The following is a 19,244-nucleotide window of genomic DNA, read 5'->3' as shown; positions in this document are numbered from 1 at the left end:
AAGGCCAGCAACAAAGTCTCTGTACCGTTGCCGTTGGCGTAAATTCTGCGACTGGTGCCGAGTTCAGAATGTGGATCCTTTTGCATGTGACATCCCCATGGTTCTGTCCTTTTTACTTTCTTTGGCCCACAGGGGCTTGCAAGTGGGTACCATTAAAGGTTACCTGGCGGCGCTGTCCATCTTTAAGCGCTCGTCTGAAGAGTGTTCTTACTTTAAAATCCCTTTAATTTCACAGTTTCTGAAAGGGCTCACTAATGTGTTCCCTCCGTCACCTTTCCTGGTGCCCGGTTGGGATTTAAACCTTGTTCTTAAGTTTCTTATGGGAGCTCCGTTTGAGCCTTTACATTCTTGCCCTTTGAGGCTGTTAACTCTGAAAACTGTGTTTTTAGTTGCGGTTACTTCCGCTCGCAGAGTGAGTGAGTTACAGGCACTTTCAGTTAAGCCACCCTTCACTGTATTTCACAAGGACAGGGTTGTCCTTAGAGTTCGTCCTTCTTTTCTTCCGAAGGTAGTGACGGAATTTCATTTGGCCCAGAAGGTTGTTCTTCCGGCATTCTATCCTCCTCCGCATCCTGGTAAGGAAGAGGAGAGGCTCCATAGGCTTGATCCTAGGAGAGCTTTAAGCTTTTATGTTTCACGCATGTCCCGGGTCAGAGTGGACGATCAACTCTTTATTGGTTACGCTGGAAAGCGTTTAGGGCAAGCTGTGACGAAACAGACTTTGTCTCGCTGGATTATTTTGGCCATCTCGGAGTGCTACCGCTTGGCGGGTAAGGACCCCCCGGCTGGCCTGCGGGCCCATTCTACCAGGGGTATGGCTGGATCTACTGCCCTGCAGAGGGGTGTTCCTATTCGCAACGTCTGTGATGCAGCCACCTGGGCTTCAGTACATACATTTGTACGTCACTATTCCCTTGATTCCATCCGAGCACAGGATCTGGCCTTTGGCAAGGCGGTCCTTTGCTCTGCTATTTGATTGGCTATTCTAAATTTTGATTCTAAATTCTTTCCCTCCTCCTTGCTCTGGTACTGCTTTGGGAGTCTGTCATAGATATGGAATACGTCGGAGGACCCAATCCCCTCGAAGAACAAGTTACTTTCTTACCTGGTAACGTTCTTTCGATGGGATGGTCCGACGACGTATTCCATATCGCTCCCGCCCTGCCTTCCCCGCTGCAGAATTTCTTTGCGATTGCAGTTTACGTTCCACAAGGCTTTGTGTCTGACTGGCAGTTGGCTAGTGTCACACGTTCTGGGGGAAAAACTACAACTGAGGCTACGGGCGTCGTGCGTCCTACTTATCACATCGGATGACGTCGGAGGAGGTCCTCGACGACGGCGCATCGACGTCATCGACGCAGGACGCAGACGCCGAAAAAAGTTTCCGAAGCAGCACAGCTGTGGTGATTACATGTCATAGATATCTAATACGTCGTCGGACCATCCCATCGAAAGAACGTTACCAGGTAAGAAAGTAACTTGTTCTTCTGATCCGCATACCCAAGACTGTGCACAACAACATACCTGGACTATTTCATGGCAGCGAGAAGACCTAGAAAAAGCTATCACCAACTTGAACCCCTCACATGCTCCGGGACCGGACAGCCTCTCAAATGAACTTATCAAAGCTAATAAAACCTTGTGGGCACATATCGCCTCCTACATTTATGAAACAATTAACAAAACCAAGACTATTCCACCTTCTTGGAAGACGGCAATTTTGATACCCATTTTTAAAAAGGGAGACACAAAAGACCCCTCCAACTACAGGCCGATTGCCCTGCTAGATCCCCTAGGGAAAATGTTTGCTAATCTTCTGCTGGACAAATTGAACATCTGGGCCAAAGCAAACAACATATACTCACCTAGACAAACAGGTTGTGTTAAATATGTGGGAACCAACATCAACCTACTCCTACTCAATTTGCTGAAACAAGAGGCCATCCGTAATCAAAGGCAAATATATGCAGCATTTATAGATTTGAAACTCGCTTTTGACTTAGTCAATAGATCTCTCCTATGGTCGAAATTGCGAAAATAGGGCTGTCCCATGACATGACATCTTGGAACCAATAAAGTTACTTTACGGAGAAACATCTATTAGAGTCCGATTATCACAAGACGGTACAGTAACAGAATCCAACCCAACTAATAATGGTCTCAAACAAGGTTGTCCACTTGCGGCCATGCTTTTAACTTATTTACATCTGACTACAAAATCGAGACAAACTCCAAGAGGCCTCCAAACAGCCTTGTTAAAACTAGAAATGTATATGAAGACAAACCAACTTGAAATAAATACACAAAAATCAAATGTAATGCTCCTGGCTCCATCTCATAGAACAAAATATCACCCAAACCATTTCCTCTCAATAATCAACCCCTTGAACAAGTGACAACAGTTAAATATTTGGGGATTTGGATAAATCATTCATCCACTGAAACAAACTGGTCCAGTTATTTATTGGCAAAAACTCTTATCTTTAGCCCATCAGGGACGGTTCCTACACTCGAAATATGGAAAATTCACATTAAAACCAATCAAATCATATTCTACAGACAAAAAGTCACGGCAATTCTACTCTATGGAAGCGAATCCATGATTAACATTGACAAATCCATATGGTTGCGTCTAGAAGGCATGTTCTGGCGAAAAGTTATTTCTTTACCTCAATCGTTTCCGATGGCACGTATTCTATACGAACTAGCACTTCAGTCCCTTACCTCACTCCAAACATGGCGAAAATTAGATCTTTATAGGAAAATTGTCTCTGACTTGCATATCCCAGCGCTAAATATCTTCCGGCAAAAAGAACGCACTACTCAGTCAATTGCACTACAAACCTTGAAAAACCATATGGAAAATATTAGAATAACGGCAGACATATCTATGGAACAGCTAATTCAGCACCCAGGAAAAGCAAAACAAAAACTTGCTCGTGACGATTGGATAGCGACTATCGAAGCCAAAAGACTACTGAAACTTAATCTGGAATACAGGATGGACATGCATCCACTAAATTGTCTTCCATTATATTTACAATGCTTCCCATCTGCCTCTGTCAGAGACACTTTCCTACGGTTCTGTATTAACTTGATGCCAACGAGTGAGCTTCTACAATCCCGGCAACTTCTATCCAAAGATAATTCCTTCTGTCGGTTCTGCAAACAACCAAATGAATTAGAAACTTTACAGCACATAGTTATTTCATGTCCGGCCCTCGATGAAACCAAATCCCGAATTAGAGACCTGTATCTATCCTCCACAATCAAACTGTCACCTGAAGACTGATGGGCTAAATTCCTGCATGGTGGCACAAAGGCATTTTCACAATTGTCAGCTTTCTTAATGTATTATTTAAATCTAATTGGAAAAAGAAAATGGAGTAAGAAACTTTTTGTATGATTGTATAAAAGATGAAATGTTTAAAATTTGAACCATATCATTTTAATTATTAAAAACAAAGCCTGTGGAGCTGAGCAGCCCAACAGAGACTTGTGCTGGGCTGTACATGCTTGGTATTATCAGTTTTCTGTTTGTTTTGTGCTGCACTTGTCATCTGCACATATGCATAAGAAATGCAAACCCCACACTGCCCACAACCGGCTTCTCAATAGTTACCTGAATTTAAGAAAACTAAATTTAAATTTAATAAGTGGTTTGTTTCATATGTCTGACTTTTTGTTTGACTGAAATGCAGATTTAATCTCTTTAGGAATAACAGCAATGTGCATCCTCTGGATTAAGAATGATTAGAACAGGTGCTACCCTGCAGGCTTCTTTGGGGTGTCTTTAAATCTTTTAGGGTAGCAGCCAGTTTGCAGAGAGCTGAAGTTGCTCCTTTTCAGGCGTTCGCTGTTCAGCTAGCTTTGGTTATGAAGTTTACAACACTTTGCATTTATACGCCTATAAAAAGAAACTAACACTACAAGTTGACTACTCCGTAGCAGAATAGAAATGTGTTCTTCTGCCAATCAAGTGAATTAATTGCTTCGGCTGAGTACACACCTATGTCCTAAAAGACTGGAATTATACTGCTGTGTAGTCGTGTCCTCCCATGTCACTTCAGGAAGTATTGTACAGCCCATATGCTAATTTGCCACCCCACTTATTCGTTTTGGCTATTAGGTGGTGCTCATGTACCACCTATAAACTGAAATTATGACAGTTGAATATGAGAGGAGCGAGATGGGATGTGAGGTGGAGCACACAGCTTGTGGCCTTTGTTTGATTATTTACTCGCCCATTGATTTGCCATAGCCATGCTAATCCCTATTGGCATTCCTACCCCATCCGGCCATTCCCTACCAAAACTCATCTTTGAGCTAGCTCTATCACGAAGCAACATCAAACTTTGCTGTAAATAGCCTGTCAGTGTTATTTTAAAGCAGTCTTCTTAAAACAAATGGCGTAATTGGAGATGTAAATATACTACTGCTGTAATACACTTGTCTTAAACATGTTTTTTATGGACTTCAATGTTGCAGGACTTTTCCTAAAGTCCACTTACGAGGTAGACTTTATAAAACTATCCCAAGGGTATAGATTCCCAACTCTTAGTATCAGTCTGTACTACTCAGGGACCTTAGTAGAGTGGCAGAGCAGTCAGGCATATTTTAAGAGGAAGATGTGAGCTGTAGGTAAGTAAACTGAACCCAGTTAATAATATAATTCAAAGAAACACTGAAACAAATGTATATAAAATATATTTATATTATATTTACACAAGAGATGTTTTAAAAATACTTGGCACATTAAACCAAAACACATAATAATACGTGAAGATACTTTTCAAAGGCCACTGCTTAGTTTGTAGTTTCTTGCGGGTACAATTGTTACAGCTTTTGACACTGACAGTTCTACCCTATAATCAGTAATAACGCACACTCGCACATATACAGTAATTGTATTTAGTTAGCAAAACCACATAAGACAAAGTCTTTTTGGGAGGAAAACAGTTGGTTAGTCAAACAGTAGCAGAGCTTAAGTTTCTAGGGGCAGTTTCTTTGCAAGTTAACACTTTTAAAGTCCAATTCGCAACCCTAGCTAAAAGGCAGTTCAGGGAGGGCTCAAAGTCTTTTAAAACAGTGGAACAGCAAAGGTTCCTGAGGATACTTTCAGTCTCTAGGTAAGGATACTTAGAAAAACAACACAACTTCAGAGACCCTGTTAAAGGACTCAAAATGAACACAAGCAGCAGCTTGGATCGAGGTAAGGGGGGCTACCCCGGACACCTCTAGGTGCACTCCAAAGCTCTGGAGTGACTTTTTGGATCAAGGTAAGCAATACCTTTCTCCCCACAATACCTTTGGTTTGAAAAACTGTTTGTGGCTGGATTATCCTTGATGTGGTAGCGCTTACCCAACCTCTGGATTCCTTGGTCTGGTGACGAAATGTAGGACAATGGGCAGGATCTCTCAGCAGCGGTCTTAAGTGAGGACCTCTGGCAGAGATTTCTTCAGCTTCTCTGGTCAGTCTGCAGTTTTGGCTCCTTTTCTGGAGCACCAACAAAGGACGCGATTCATCCGGTCAATCTTCGATTCCTCGAAACCGGCAGTGTGATGAGGAGACTTGGATAAGTCGGATTATGTCTCGGAGGTTCACCTGGAGCTCAGCAAAGACTTGGACGAATTCGGCCTTGGCAAGACGATGCATTACGATTGGGTTGGAGGTCTCCTGGTATTTGCGGCCTGCAGCTTTGGAGCGCCTCAGCACCTCGGGAGATGGCTCAGATTGTAGTTCGTCTCAGGGATGGTTGGTACCACCAGCCAAAGGGAAGGAGTCGTCCTCTAAGGAGTGCCTCGGTTGCATAGAAAACAGGGTCAAGACAGCCAGCCTTGCTTCACGGTGTTGCAAAAGGTCTGCAGGGGACTCTGGTAGTCTTCTTCGGTTACTTCAGTTTCCAGTGGTCGACTGAACTTTCTCCTCAGGAACCTCACCTTTTATTCAGTTTCAGAACACAATCCACTGCAATCACTCTCAGCAGTTTACTGAAAGGGGCGGTTTGCTGTCCAATCGGGACAGTCAGACCCCCAGTGGGAGCTGGTTCCGTTCAGGCACTCGGGCAGACAAAGAGCAGTCGATTGGAAAACTCCTCCCCCACTTCCTGCCTGCCCAGACGCACTTGAGCCTAGGCGATGAAACCCAAGTGTTCCCGCCAAAGGCAAAAAAAACACACACACTCACACACCTCCCCCTCCCAGAATGGTAGAAGATGGGCTAACAAAGAACCACCAAGCTAGAAATCACAAAAAAGATGGGAGGCAGCAAGTTAGTACTTATGTGACTCTAGTGTGCACAACCGGGACTGTGAAAATAGTCTGCGGTAAAAAAAGAACATAATAGTTGGTAGAACACATCCACTGCCACCAGCCATAACTATAGGATTGTCCTTTGTGACATAAGCGTGTGTGTGCCAATTTCTCTGAATATAAAGTTTTGGGAGAGATACATAGTATCCTTAAGAACAGTAGAAAGTAAGGATAAAGAAATAATCTCAAAGGAGAGAACCCAAGGGCTTCCCAGCAACACTGCCCAATATGGAGGAAAGTAGACTCCATAGAAATGGTAAACCACAGAGAACAGAGTTCCTAAAGACAGAGCCCATAAGAATGAGTGGAAAAAGACTCCACTGATTCAGAATATAAAGAAAAATGTCAGGAAGGCCAGCAAAAAGTGCAAGGGGTCTCACTAGGGGATGGGATGAAGCATAAAAATGATAAACCTCCCTAACACTCAGTAATACATGATTTGCAACGCTGCAACTCTTGACAAAATTGGAAGGAGGCTAGCACACCAGCTAGCTAGGTTTACTGTTCTCCTTGTACAAGATAAAGGGACCTGCGAGCAAAATAGTTCTGGCATCACATTTTAAGCTGCCGCATTGAGCAACAACTGACACTTTATAGTCAATTGAAATAATACTCTTGCTTTTTCAGATTATTTTTGTGTGCATTTTCTCCCTGAAGCTCAGTCATTGACTAATACAACATGTATATACCACCTTGTGCATTTATGGCAAGGCTGCAGTTTTACACAAATAAGCACCTGAATATAGACGTACATTTTAAAATAGGCGGTCAGCTCGTGGTGATAATGATTTGTTAAAATGCTTAAAATATTAGTTGGCCACAAATTGCCAAATACAGCTTGCATATCTGTTGTTATAGTTCTGACGTACGGGTTCACATATTTCTATATAACTGCTCGAGGACGTTTGACGCTGAGTGTTGAATGACGTCCAGTATTAAAGGAGGGGTATGGGAATTGGGAACTGCTCTGCATATTGTGGTAGAAATAAAGTACTCAGTGATGTGGAAAAAATATGTAAAATCACCTCAGTTCTCTGACCTTATAAGGAAAGCCCTCTGTGACTTGTGTGCTCTAGCACCTTGAAGTGTCTTTTTGCTAGATGGAATTACCAATATAATGTCTCAGACCAAAAAATCAGAGAGACACAAAGAAGATGGTAAAACACTGCTTTTATTTCAATGAAGGAAAGCAGGGTTAATCGTCATTCATCAAATCGACGTATGCAGGATCACAATGTTTTCTTGCTTATACAGTTGTTTATATAATGCTAGATGTGTCATCTATGACGTCATCCTACATGGCATATTACAAAAACGTATCGAGGGGTGGGATTGGATTAGTGGAACATGTCTACATATAGAATGCATTAGTGTTAGTCTCTCATTGGCGGCCCCTTGTCTGTAGGACACGCCCTGAGCTGCTTCTACATATGTAGTATACTGATTACAGCAGAGAATATGGCAGCAGAATAGTAATTTGCAACATTATATGTAAAAGTGCATGGCAGGCTTTTCTGATTGGTTGGCAACCCAAATCCAACCTTGGATATTCGGCTCGCTAGCAGCACGTACATAGAAACGAAACCCAGGTGCTTTTAAATACGTCAGCTCTCCCCTTGTTTTCCCAATTAGTCTATCCTCTCTCATCAGTAGGTCTTATGCCAGTGTCCTCTGTTTGAAGATTGACCTTGCCAGTTTGTACTGTCCCGAAACATTCAAGGGAGTGGAAGCACACCATTATCTTGGTTTCAAGCCTAATGAGTGGCCCTTTTTTGCGAGCTCTTTGTCACCTGTTAAGAGACCGCAAATGTGATATTCAATTATACTGGGTGCAGTTGCTCCTCTTGGCCTTTAGAGACTTGCTCACTCTATCCCATATAAACTTTATACGCGTTTAATTGTCCAATACTTGGCATCTCGATGTTCTTGTTCCTCCTAATCTTGAGAAATATGTCCTACGCACATGATATGCTTGTTGGACTCCCTTCATACTTTGCCTTCATCTCTCGAAATAGCATGCTTGGTTCCAGGCCAATGTACTCCTTTATTTTGCAAGGGAAAAACGGCCTCTTTGTCTTTTCACTTCAGGATCCTGGCCTTGTATTTTGAGGTAGGTGGGTTGATTGAAATAAGCCATCTAATGGTCATCCTAAATGTTGAATATATACCTCTTATTATAAGCAAGCTTCCATGTATTCTTTTAGCTTGCGTTTCATCGTATTTACAGTTATTGACCAGTGAGTCACTTCATTCTTCTTTGTGATCATGATTACTGTATCATTGGGGACATGTTTCTCTTAGTGCTCCAGTTAGATCGTCCTTCTGAAGTATTTTCATATTGTTTCAGCATAGGTTCTTATATCTTCTTTATTACATTATTTTGCTGTCACCAGACTCTGTTTTAACATACATCCATTCTGTTCATGACTTCAGCCTGGCAAGGGGCATCCTTCCTGGTAGCATTCCTCCACTATGTCAGCTTGTGGGTACACTCTAAATGGTAGTCTAAGTGCATATTGTGTCTCATATGCTCGACGGGGTGCAGGAATATTGCAAGGATTCATGCACGGGTTCCCAATTGTGGCTCTTCATCTGTCTTTCCAACAGGATGGTGCTAAGGGGACGGAGACCAGGGAGAAGGTGTTAACCTGTTCCTCTACACTTGAAATTGCCTTTTCGCATACAATATAATCAATAATAGTGCATGGACAGTTTGAGGTATGTTGGGCTTCATTACAGGCTTGGTGGCAATGGTAAAAATGAGGTGTCTTTTTAATACCCACTGTTTTTAAATTCGACCTTTTTACAGGTTGGAATCACGTGTGATATTTACATCGAGGGGTATTATAGAAAATATTGCATGGGATAAATACTGTATATTTACACCATGCAGTATATTCACACATATGTGCTTTACTTTAGACCCCCCCCAACCCCCAAATACATTTCAATTTCGACTCAAAAAATAGAAAATGTGATCTTGTTAGAGCCCTTTATTAGAGCCTTTGGCCTCATAAATGTCAAGGGTATGCCTGGTGTTGCAATGCCTTCAAACCCATGGCCTAGCAAGCATGCTGTCGACTTTGCAACCAAGTAACATGAGTTCTAATCCTGGCTTAATGCAAAATAAATTCCCTAGGTGGGGCGAACTCCAGTCCCCTGCACACTTTCACTGGCTAAAGTCAAATAACAAATTAAGATAAATGGTCTTAATTCAACTGAATGTATGTAGGTCGAATTTTCAATTTGCAAGGTAATAGTTTCCACAAAAAGCAATCTTCTCAAATGTGTTAAATGCGCACTCATGTATATAATTATATAAATGTTCATGAATGACACATCTGTAGTGTCCATCGTTATTCGTTTTTGTTCATTCTAGTTCTGGCTTCTCAACTTGCCTTAATGTATATGATCCTGGGTAATCACTTTACCTTAGAGGGTGCACTCAGTTCATTGATCCCTAATACTAAGCACCAGGGGCGTTGCTAGGGGGTGGCTAAGGGGGCTATAGCCCCTGGTCTTTTGGTTGTAGCCCCGGATAGAATCTCAGGAGCTACAACCAAAAGGCTAGCTGGCCCCTAGTCCCGTCAGTTACAACATTAGCATAGCCCCGGGTCTTTTCCAGACCTAGCAACACCCCTGCTAAGCACCATATTAAATCAAATAATTCACAAAGACAATTCAAGTCCTGGCTAGGAGACCACATTAGGACTTGGCTGTGTTTATCTGGAAACCTTTTATTGTTTTCCCTATGGTTTTGATGGCAGGCTGCACTCTATTACTTGTGCTGTTTTTATCTGGTGCAGATTTATTTAAATGGCTCTGTGTCATTCTAAGGCTGTTGTTCAGGGCTGTAAAATGTCGGCAGCCCGAGAACAATGGGCTGGTGGTGGCGCTCAGTGGTAGCTACTCAACATTTGAAGTGGGGAGGCAGAAATGTTGTCCCTGAATCCTGTGAGCGAGCAAAGCATGGGCCCGGGACCCAACAAGAAGGCTTGGGATGGTTTTCAACCATGACGTGGTTTAAAACAAATAGAATTGGTCCATTTTATAGCCCATTTTCTTTGAGGAATTGAATAAAAAGCTTCGATTTGCTGTATGTTCTGAAGGTGGATACGCTATGTAATCTAATGCTTGAGATGCTGGGTCACTCACATGTGGTCCACATGTGGATGCAGCAAATTATATACAGCTATATCATAAAAGTGTGTGCACAAAAGACACTGAAGATGCACAGTAGAGAAATATAGATTTGTGCTACATACACAGTGCCTGATAGTTTCCCCTCCAGCACGCTAAAACATGTCCATCAAACACCATATGCAAGTAGACATTGCACCGTTTTTAGTTTGGGCTATTGGGTGTCGCTTGTGACGCCTATAAGCCGAAACTATTGCATTGGACTATGGTTTGGGAGAAATGGCATATGAGGAGGAACGCAAAGCTTGTAGGTATTGTTGGTTATTGACCCACCCATTGACTCCCCATGGCCAATCCCACCAGGTCCCTCACTGGCCAAAACACCTCCTCATGGGAAGTCTTTGAGCTCCCTTTAAGCAAGCCTTACCGTCACACGTTGCACTCAAAGCACTCTTCTAAGAGTTCATTACTTATTTGGTTGTAAACATGCTACTGGTGTAATAAAAATGTCTGACCATGCTTGCCTTCAGTCACGCGATTTATAAGCACTACACGTGTCCTTCTTTGAAGTCCTGTTAAAAACTAGCATTGGCAAAGTCAACATTTTTGGCTTGTGCATACGTTTTAAGCTTGTGCCAGGCACTGCTATTAGATGCCCAGGTACTCGCACCATTTTGCAACTTCTACCAATAATGGGTAGAAAATACCACTACGGCTGTGCCTGGCAAGTGCCTTTCCCATGTCTACACAAAGCCCAAACTGTTGGCTTTGGCATGGCTTGTTTGAGGGAAGAGGGGACCAGTAAGGAAGCAGAATAGAAAAGGCTCCATTTTAATTTTAGTAATATCACTTCGTGTGGTGTCATTGGGAGTTTTAAAAGTCATGTGAGGTCCCATCATGTGGGGTCATGGGTCACATGGCATCACTTCCTGTGAGGTTGCTCTGGGTAAACATTGCTTGATGTCCTTTCCACCGCCCTGTCATTTTGGTGATGTCATGCCACTGCCTTTTCCCCTCCACTGCATTTGTGACTCTGAGAGGGGTGGGGGTGTATAGATTTGAAAACTAATAGGGATTGAGTGAAGTGGGATTGATGGTGTCTAGAGGGCCCGTCTGCATGGAGTTGTGGATCGCCGAGTGCGAGTTGGAAAGTAAAGGAATGTTTCCTGGAGGGCACGCCCTGAATTCCACCGTGTTTGGGGGTCTAGAACAGTCTCTTGAATGCTTAACAGTCCGGCATGAATTTAGTACCCAAGGCCCCGCAGAAGCCCGCCCGCCGGAAAGGCTCCTGGGAGTGGGCAGGGGAAGGGTGGGCAGCTGCTCGCCATCCATCCCTAGTCCACGCACACTACACCATCTCCCCGGCGTCGCGGGATCCCTGTTTGTAGTCGGGGTTCTCCTCCTGCGAGCGGCAGGGCGGGGATGCACTAACAGATGTTTAGACCTGTTGATGCCGTGATGGTGATGGCCCTGGGGAGGAATGATGTCATCCTATAGCTGGAACTGTAACTTACTGCTGCCATCTGCCGGCCGGCCTGAGCTACTGCAGGGAAGGGGTTCCTGGCTCAGCACCTCTCCCTCTCCAGATAGTTAGGACTACAGCTCCCATGAGCTTCCACCATTGACTGTGCCGGCTAGGCCTAATGCGAGTGTCTTAACACATCTGGAGAGCCAAAGGTTGCAGATCCCCGGTGTAAAATATAAATAAAAACGTTCCGATGAAAAGACTCTAAATACATGGAGGTCTTGGGGTACTACAGAATGAATGGATGTTTGCAGTCTGTAATCTTCATCGCCTGCAGCGAGAAGCCAAGAATTTAGACAGAATCCCCCACACTAGAATGACGTGAAAGGACTTAAAGTTCACTCAGAATTGGAGGGTGAACATGCATTCTCTAAATCGCGGCACCCTTTGGAGTATATGTGGCTTGCTGTGAGCTCGCGCCCCTGGGGCAGAGGGCGGCCCGGCTCGGGGAGCTAGCGTGGCGTGTGGCCTGCACAGTTGCGTTGCACGTGGCTGCATTCGGCTAGCATTTGCTCTTCTCCTCGGGGGAGAGGCACAGCGGCTCTGGATGAGATGTCGCTTCTAAGCACCAGACTTGATAGTAGGCATGGAGGGAGGGCCACCATTTCCCAGCCTCCTAGCCATTACCCACTACACTGCTTTAGCTACACAGGAGGAGTAAACGCCCCAAACGGTGAACTCTAGAAGGAGGATTTATGGGGCATGGGGACAGCGGGCACATGATCAGCAGTTGTTTGATGGTGGATTCCTTAACCAGTTCTTCACATATGAAAAGTTTTGCCCCTTTCCGGATACGTTCAAGAAGAGAGTGAGCAAGAACACATTCTTTGTGCTGGTCCGAGTGGTGGACGAGCTCTGGTAAGTGCATTTCTACTTTCCTCGACCGCATTCTCTCTCTGACCTGGCTGAACTTTGGCACGGGGGCTCCTGCTAAACCGCTAAGCCTCTGGCTTCTCCGACGCCCTGGCTTGCTTTGTTGATGCACTGTCTCCGACATTGGCTCCAGTGGCGTGTCCAGGGAGTGGCCTGGGCTGGCAGGTGCTACCCCTGGAATCTGATTGGCCACCCCATTATCCTGAACTATGATCATTATGCGTGTGTGTGGGCGCTCCTACTTCATACCACCCCTGCATAAGTCAGTGCCCCACTTGGGCCACCCCAGTCGAGAGTCTGGGCACGCCACTGACTGGCTCCCAGCTACTCTGCTGACACTTTGGTTCCAGGCTGACCTCTGACTCTGGCACTCATCTCATCCTTCAGAATCTCTAGGTCCTGGCTGATGTCTGGCTACAGGCTCACCTCTCTGAGCGCTCTGGCTCCCAACTGACCCCTCTGAGCGATCTCGCTCACAGCCAAAACCTTACCGTAGCTATTCAGCCCTGGGTTCCTTTCTCCTTGTGTGGTAAATGTCTGTGTTGGATGTTTAATGTCAGTGGGACGTGGGTATGAAATCCACCCGTCGTCCCCTCTCTGCCTGCTCGCATACATAGGGTAGTTACAGCCCTTGTACCCTGTGCAGGAGAAGGTGTTGCGTTTCATTAGACACCACACCTGTGTGTATCTCACAATTTGCCAATCCCCTCTGTATAAACGTTCTCAGTCCCAGATTCTGCTACAAATGATTGTCTCTAGAAGGGTGTCCACCTCTTGCTTTTCAGGGGAGCTTCCATTCCACGGCCTAGCCTGGGTTGCCAGTAGAACTGCGTTATCCACCCTGCTTAGCTGAGAAGTGAGCCACTTGGCTCCAAGCCATGTTTGAGTAATTCTGCGTGAAGGTGGGCTTCTTTCCCATTGGTATACCATGGCAGGCTCAGATCAGTCACTGGACTCATACATTGCAGCCCACCTGTGTGAGATGTGCTTATGCGGCAGGAGCCAGAGTGATGTTGTTCTGAGTGATGTGGTAAGTTCCTATAAGTGAGGCCAGAACTGGTTGTGACCTCTGAGGGATGTGCTAAGCGCTAACATGGAGGGTGAAAGTAGCCGTCTCCTGAGCCCTAGGATCCTTTTGCACAGGAAATCTGGAGTGGGTGTCTCTTGGGTAGAGGTGAGAGGGCCAGAGATTTCATGGCGAGGGCCAACCGGAGCCGAGCTAGGTGTTAGGCTCTTGAGTCCAAAGCAGAGCCGATCAAGCAGCTCACTACACCAGCGCTCTTAGTCCATAACAACATAACATATACAGGCCAACATGCAGCATTCTATTCAGGAGATGCTAGTCCAGTCCTTATATTTTTTATATTTTTTGCTTACATTCTGAGATTTTTAGTCGTCAGATATTTGATGCTCAAATCCAGGACTTCAAGTCCCAGAATGCAAAAACAGGTGATCTAGCATCGCCTAGATGGAGATATGCATGTTAGCATATATGCAATACGTGCAAATGTATGGAGTTTTAGAGTTAAAATAATACTTGCCAGATTATACCCCAACTTTTGAAATATGTAAATGCCTGGGTTACTCAAAACAAATGATTCTAGCTTTTAATTTCCTCAATTGAATGAGCGCTACAGGTAGTGGAATGTTTATTTACTATGCACTTATACACAAGTGTTTCAACGCGCAACCGTGCATAGGAGGGGACGTCATAGGGGAAGACAAGACAAACAATCTTAAAAGGCATGGTCCCTTCAGATTATGCGGGTGAAGAAAAGGAAGTGTGTTGGGGGTAGGGACAAGTGCGCCCAGTCCTGTCCGAACATGGGCAGAGTGCGGAAAGATACCACTCTCATTGGTCGTAACCAAGTGCAGTAGTGCTGCGGCAAGTGCAAGACCTGGAGCCAAGTGCAGGAGAAAAGGGTGGTTAGCAGGGGAGGTGGGGAGAGAAGTATGAGGCGAAGAAGAAAGTCTTGAGGAGTTTTCAGAATTTGAAGAGATTCGGCTGAAGACTGAGAGAGGCAGGGAGGCTGTTCCAGAGGAAGACGCCTGCACAGAGGATAAACATATCTGACCCCTCTCCACCCCCTCCAAAGTCTGTGCTTGGAGAAGCGGCTTACCCGCAGAGAGTTGGAGGAAGACGAGTGGAGTGCTTGGGAAGGCGATTATTTAGGAACAGAGGTTTTGCTAATAGTGGGCCCAGGCCCCAGAAAGCCTTGTGGACAATGCAAAGGGTCTTGGACTTAATCCTTGCAGCCACAGGGAGCCAGTGAAGGGATTTGAGGGCCAGAGATGCAGTCCCTGGGCTTGAAGCCAAGGATAAGTCTTGCGGTTCTGTTTGGATGACTTGAAGAGGACGGAGGGTAGGAGAGGGCAGGTTGAGAAAGAGGCTGTTGCAGTAGTCTAGCCTAGAGAGGGCCAGGGCTCTGGAGACGGCGAGCCTCTGGGGAAGATGAGAAAAGGTAGAATACCTCTGAGAAGGTGCAGTTGGTAGTGGGACTTTTTAGAGATGTCCGTGATGTGAGACGAGAACGAGAGAGTGGAATCGTCGAAGAAGACCCCCAGATTTTTTGCCCAGCTTAAATTCTGTATCTTCAAGACAAGAATAAACACAATTTTATCAAGATGATGTTCTGAAGAATATTTTATGTTCCACAAAAGAATCCCCCCTTTCTGTTTTTTAATAACGCACAACCCACAAAATAGCTACACCATGGGAGGCATGAGGAGAGGGTTTGCAAAGGGGGCCTGGAGCCAGATCACAGTTTAAAGGGACAGAACCTGAGGTTAAAATGTAAGATTTGATCTGGGGAAGGGAGGTGCAGAGTGCTTTTCATCTGCATGTGAAAGTGTCCTGGAGGCCAACATTGCTTCAGCTATTAACAATGAGGTGCTAAAAGCAGGATCCTGTCACGCCCCTTTTATATGCAAACCAGTCCCAGAGGGCATCATTGAGGCCTCAGCATGACGCCTGCCTGCATTTGTTTCCGCAGATGGCAAGTGGAGCAGGGAGGGAGTTACAGGGACCCGCTGCAGCCCTCCAGGAGAAATAATTCCTGCTGGGGGCAGCGAGTGTCGGGAGCAGGGGCGTTGCTAGGGGGGGGCTAAGGGGGCTATAGCCCCTGATCTTTTGGTTGTAGCCCCGGATAGAATCTCAGGAGCTACAGCCAAAAGACTAGCTAGCCCCCAGTCCCAACAGGTCCGACATCAGCTTAGCCCCGGGTCTTTTCCAGACCTAGCAACTCCCCTGCTCAGGAGGACGTGTTTTATTTCATCATGGTGCAGGTGGCAGGTAGGGAGAACATGCAAGTCTCGGCTCGGGCCCCAGGGCCCATTGAGTCGTGCTTAGTGTCAGACTGGGGTCAGCTGCAAAGCCCCAGCTGGCCCGAGCCCCGCCTGGCTCTCCCACCTCTCCTCTTGGGAACTGTATCCTAACTGAAAAGGCTGGAGTGTGTCTCTGGCAAGACGTGCTGTGCCGCTACCTGGTAGGGTTTGGACTTGGTGTCTCCCCTTAACAGCCTGGTATCCCCCTGCACGGCTGGGCCTGGTGTCTTCCCTTAATACCCTGGTGTCCTCCTGCAGGGCTGGTGTACGTGTACCCCCTAACACTCTGGTATTCACTTGCAGGTGTGGGGTCTGTATCTCCACTTAACACTCTGATGTCCTCCTGCAGGGCTGGGGCAGTGGTCTCCCCTTAACCCTCGTGTATCCTTCTACGGGCAGGGCTGGGGCAGGTGTCTCCCCATAAGACTCTGGTGTCCTACTGCAGGGCTGGTGTACGTGTACCCCCTAACACTCTGGTATTCACTTGCAGGTGTGGGGTCTGTATCTCCACTTAACACTCTGATGTCCTCCTGCAGGGCTGGGGCAGTGGTCTCCCCTTAACCCTCGTGTATCCTTCTACGGGCAGGGCTGGGGCAGGTGTCTCCCCATAAGACTCTGGTGTCCTACTGCAGGGCTGGTGTACGTGTACCCCCTAACACTCTGGTATTCACTTGCAGGTGTGGGGTCTGTATCTCCACTTAACACTCTGATGTCCTCCTGCAGGGCTGGGGCAGTGGTCTCCCCTTAACCCTCGTGTATCCTTCTACGGGCAGGGCTGGGGCAGGTGTCTCCCCATAAGACTCTGGTGTCCTACTGCAGGGCTGGTGTACGTGTACCCCCTAACACTGGTATCCTCTTGCAGGTGTGGGGTCTGTATCTTCTTTTAACACGCTGCCTAACCCTCGTGTGTCCTCCTGCAGGCAGGGCTGGGGTAGTTGCCTCTCCTTAACACTCTGGTATCCTCCTGCAGGGCTCGGTCATGTCCCCCTCCTTAGCACTCTGGTGTCCTCCTGTAGGGGTGGGGCAGGCACCTTCCCTTAGCACTCTGGTGTCCTCCTGCAGGGCTGGGGCAGGCGCCTTCCCTTAGCACTCTGGTGTCCTCCTGCAGGGCTGGGGCAGGCGCCTCCCCTTAGCACTCTGGTGTCCTCCTGCAGGGCTGGGGCAGGCGCCTCCCCTTAGTACTCTGGTGTCCTCCCGCAGGGCTGAGGCAGGTGCATCTCCTTAGCCCTCGTGTGTCCTCCTGCAGGCATGGCTGGGGAAGGTGCCTCTCCATAGCACTCTGGTGTCCTCCTGCAGGGCTGGGGCAGGTGCCTGTCCTTAAATCTCTGGTGTACTCCTGCAGGCAGGGCTGGGGCAGGTGCCTGCCCTTAGCACTCTAGTGTACTCCTGCAGTGCTGGCTGGGGCAGGTACCTCTCCTTGCCACTCTGGTGTCCTCTACAGGCAGGGTTGGGCAGGTGCCTCTCCTTAGCACTCTGGTGTACTCCTGCAAGGCTGGGTCAGGTGCCTCTCCTTAGCACTCTGGTGTCCTCCTGCAGGGCTTGGGTAGGTGCCTGTCCTTAACACTCTGGTGTACTCCTGCAGGCAGGGCTGGGGCAGGTGCCTGTCCTTAGCACTCTGGTGTACTCCTGCAAGGCTGGGTCAGGTGCCTCTCCTTAGCACTCTGGTGTCCTCCTGCAGGGCTTGGGTAGGTGCCTGTCCTTAACACTCTGGTGTACTCCTGCAGGCAGGGCTGGGGCAGGTGCCTGTCCTTAGCACTCTGGTGTCCTCCTGCAGGGCTGGAGTAGGTGCCTCTCCTTAGCACTCTGGTGTACTCCTGCAAGGCTGGGGCAGGTGCCTCTCCTTGGCGCTCTGGTGTCCTCCTGCAGGGCTGGGGTAGGTGCCTCTCATTAGCACTCTGCTATACTCCTGCAGGGCTGGCTGGGGCAGGTGCCTCTCCTTGGCACTCTGGTGTACTCCTGCAAGGCTGGGACAGGTGGCTCTCCTTAGCACTCTGGTGTCCTCCTGATGGGCTGGGGTAGGTGCCTCTCCTTAGCACTCTGGTGTCCTCCTGCAGGTAGGGCTGGGGCAAGGGCCTCTTCTTAACATTCTGGTATACTCCTGCAGGCAGGGCTGGGGCAGGTGCTGCCTGTCCTTAGCACTCTGGTGTCCTCCTGCAGGGCTGGGGTAGGTGCCTCTCCTTAGCATTCCGGTGTACTCCTGCAGGCAGGGCTGGGGCAGGAGCCTGTCCTTAGCACTCTGGTGTCCTCCTGCAGGGCTGGCTGGGGCAGGTGCCTCTCCTTAGCACTCTGGTCTACTCCAGCAAGGCTGGGACAGGTGCCTCTCCTTAGCACTCTGGTGTCCTCCTGCAGGGCTGGGGTAGGTGCCTCTCCTTAGCACTCTGGTGTACTCCTGCAGGGCTGGCTGGGGCAGGTGCCTCTCCTTGGCACTCTGGTCTACTCCTGCAAGGCTGGGACAGGTGCCTCTCCTTAGCACTCTGGTGTCCTCCTGCAGGCAGGGCTGGGGGTAGGTGCCAGTCTTTAGCACTCTGGTGTACTTCTGCAGGGCTGGCTGGGGCAGGTGCCTCTCCTTGGCACTCTGGTGTCCTCCTGCAGGGCTTGGGTAGGTGCCTGTCCTTAACACTCTGGTGTACTCCTGCAGGCTGGGCTGATTGATTGATTGTTTGTTTGTATAGCGCCTATACACAATGTGTTTCCTCTCCTTGGCACTCTGGTATACTCCTGCAGGCAGGGCTGGGGAAGGTGCCTTTCCTCAGCACTGTAGTGGCCTCTTGCTGGATAGAGTTGAACGATCCACGTGGAGTGCTGGCTTAGGCGTTTGTCTGATGGGGCTGGAGTGGTTGTCTCCTGGGTGTTGTGTGCATGTCCTACAGGCTAAGGCTGATGTCTCCATTGAGTGCTATGGCATCCTCTAATCCGCTTCAGCACCAGCTACTCCCCCGCCTCCCCCGCCCCCCTACTCTGGAACACCAAAGCGTACCCACTAATTAGCTGTCTGGTGTCCGTGTAGTGCATGTCTGCTCCGCTTCCCGCCTTGCCCGCGGAAGCGCTCCGCTTGCACATCTGTTCCAGG

At 47.5% G+C, this 19,244-nt stretch overlaps 1 protein-coding gene across 1 annotated transcript in view; it reads left to right on the top strand.

The window, feature by feature from the left end:
• RAPGEF1 (Rap guanine nucleotide exchange factor 1) overlaps positions 1 to 19,244 on the top strand; it is a 740,344-nt gene that overhangs the window by 679,488 nt on the left and 41,612 nt on the right. Inside the window, exon 18 of the mRNA XM_069609296.1 lies at positions 12,743 to 12,835. Coding sequence (XP_069465397.1) covers positions 12,743 to 12,835 — 93 coding nt within the window. The remainder of the gene's footprint in view (positions 1 to 12,742; positions 12,836 to 19,244) is intronic.

This window comes from Ambystoma mexicanum, chromosome 8 (genome assembly GCF_040938575.1).
Source record: "Ambystoma mexicanum isolate Mex_15411 chromosome 8, UKY_AmexF1_1, whole genome shotgun sequence".
Classification (NCBI taxonomy): domain Eukaryota; kingdom Metazoa; phylum Chordata; class Amphibia; order Caudata; family Ambystomatidae; genus Ambystoma; species Ambystoma mexicanum.
This window is presented reverse-complemented; position numbering and strand designations above follow the sequence as displayed.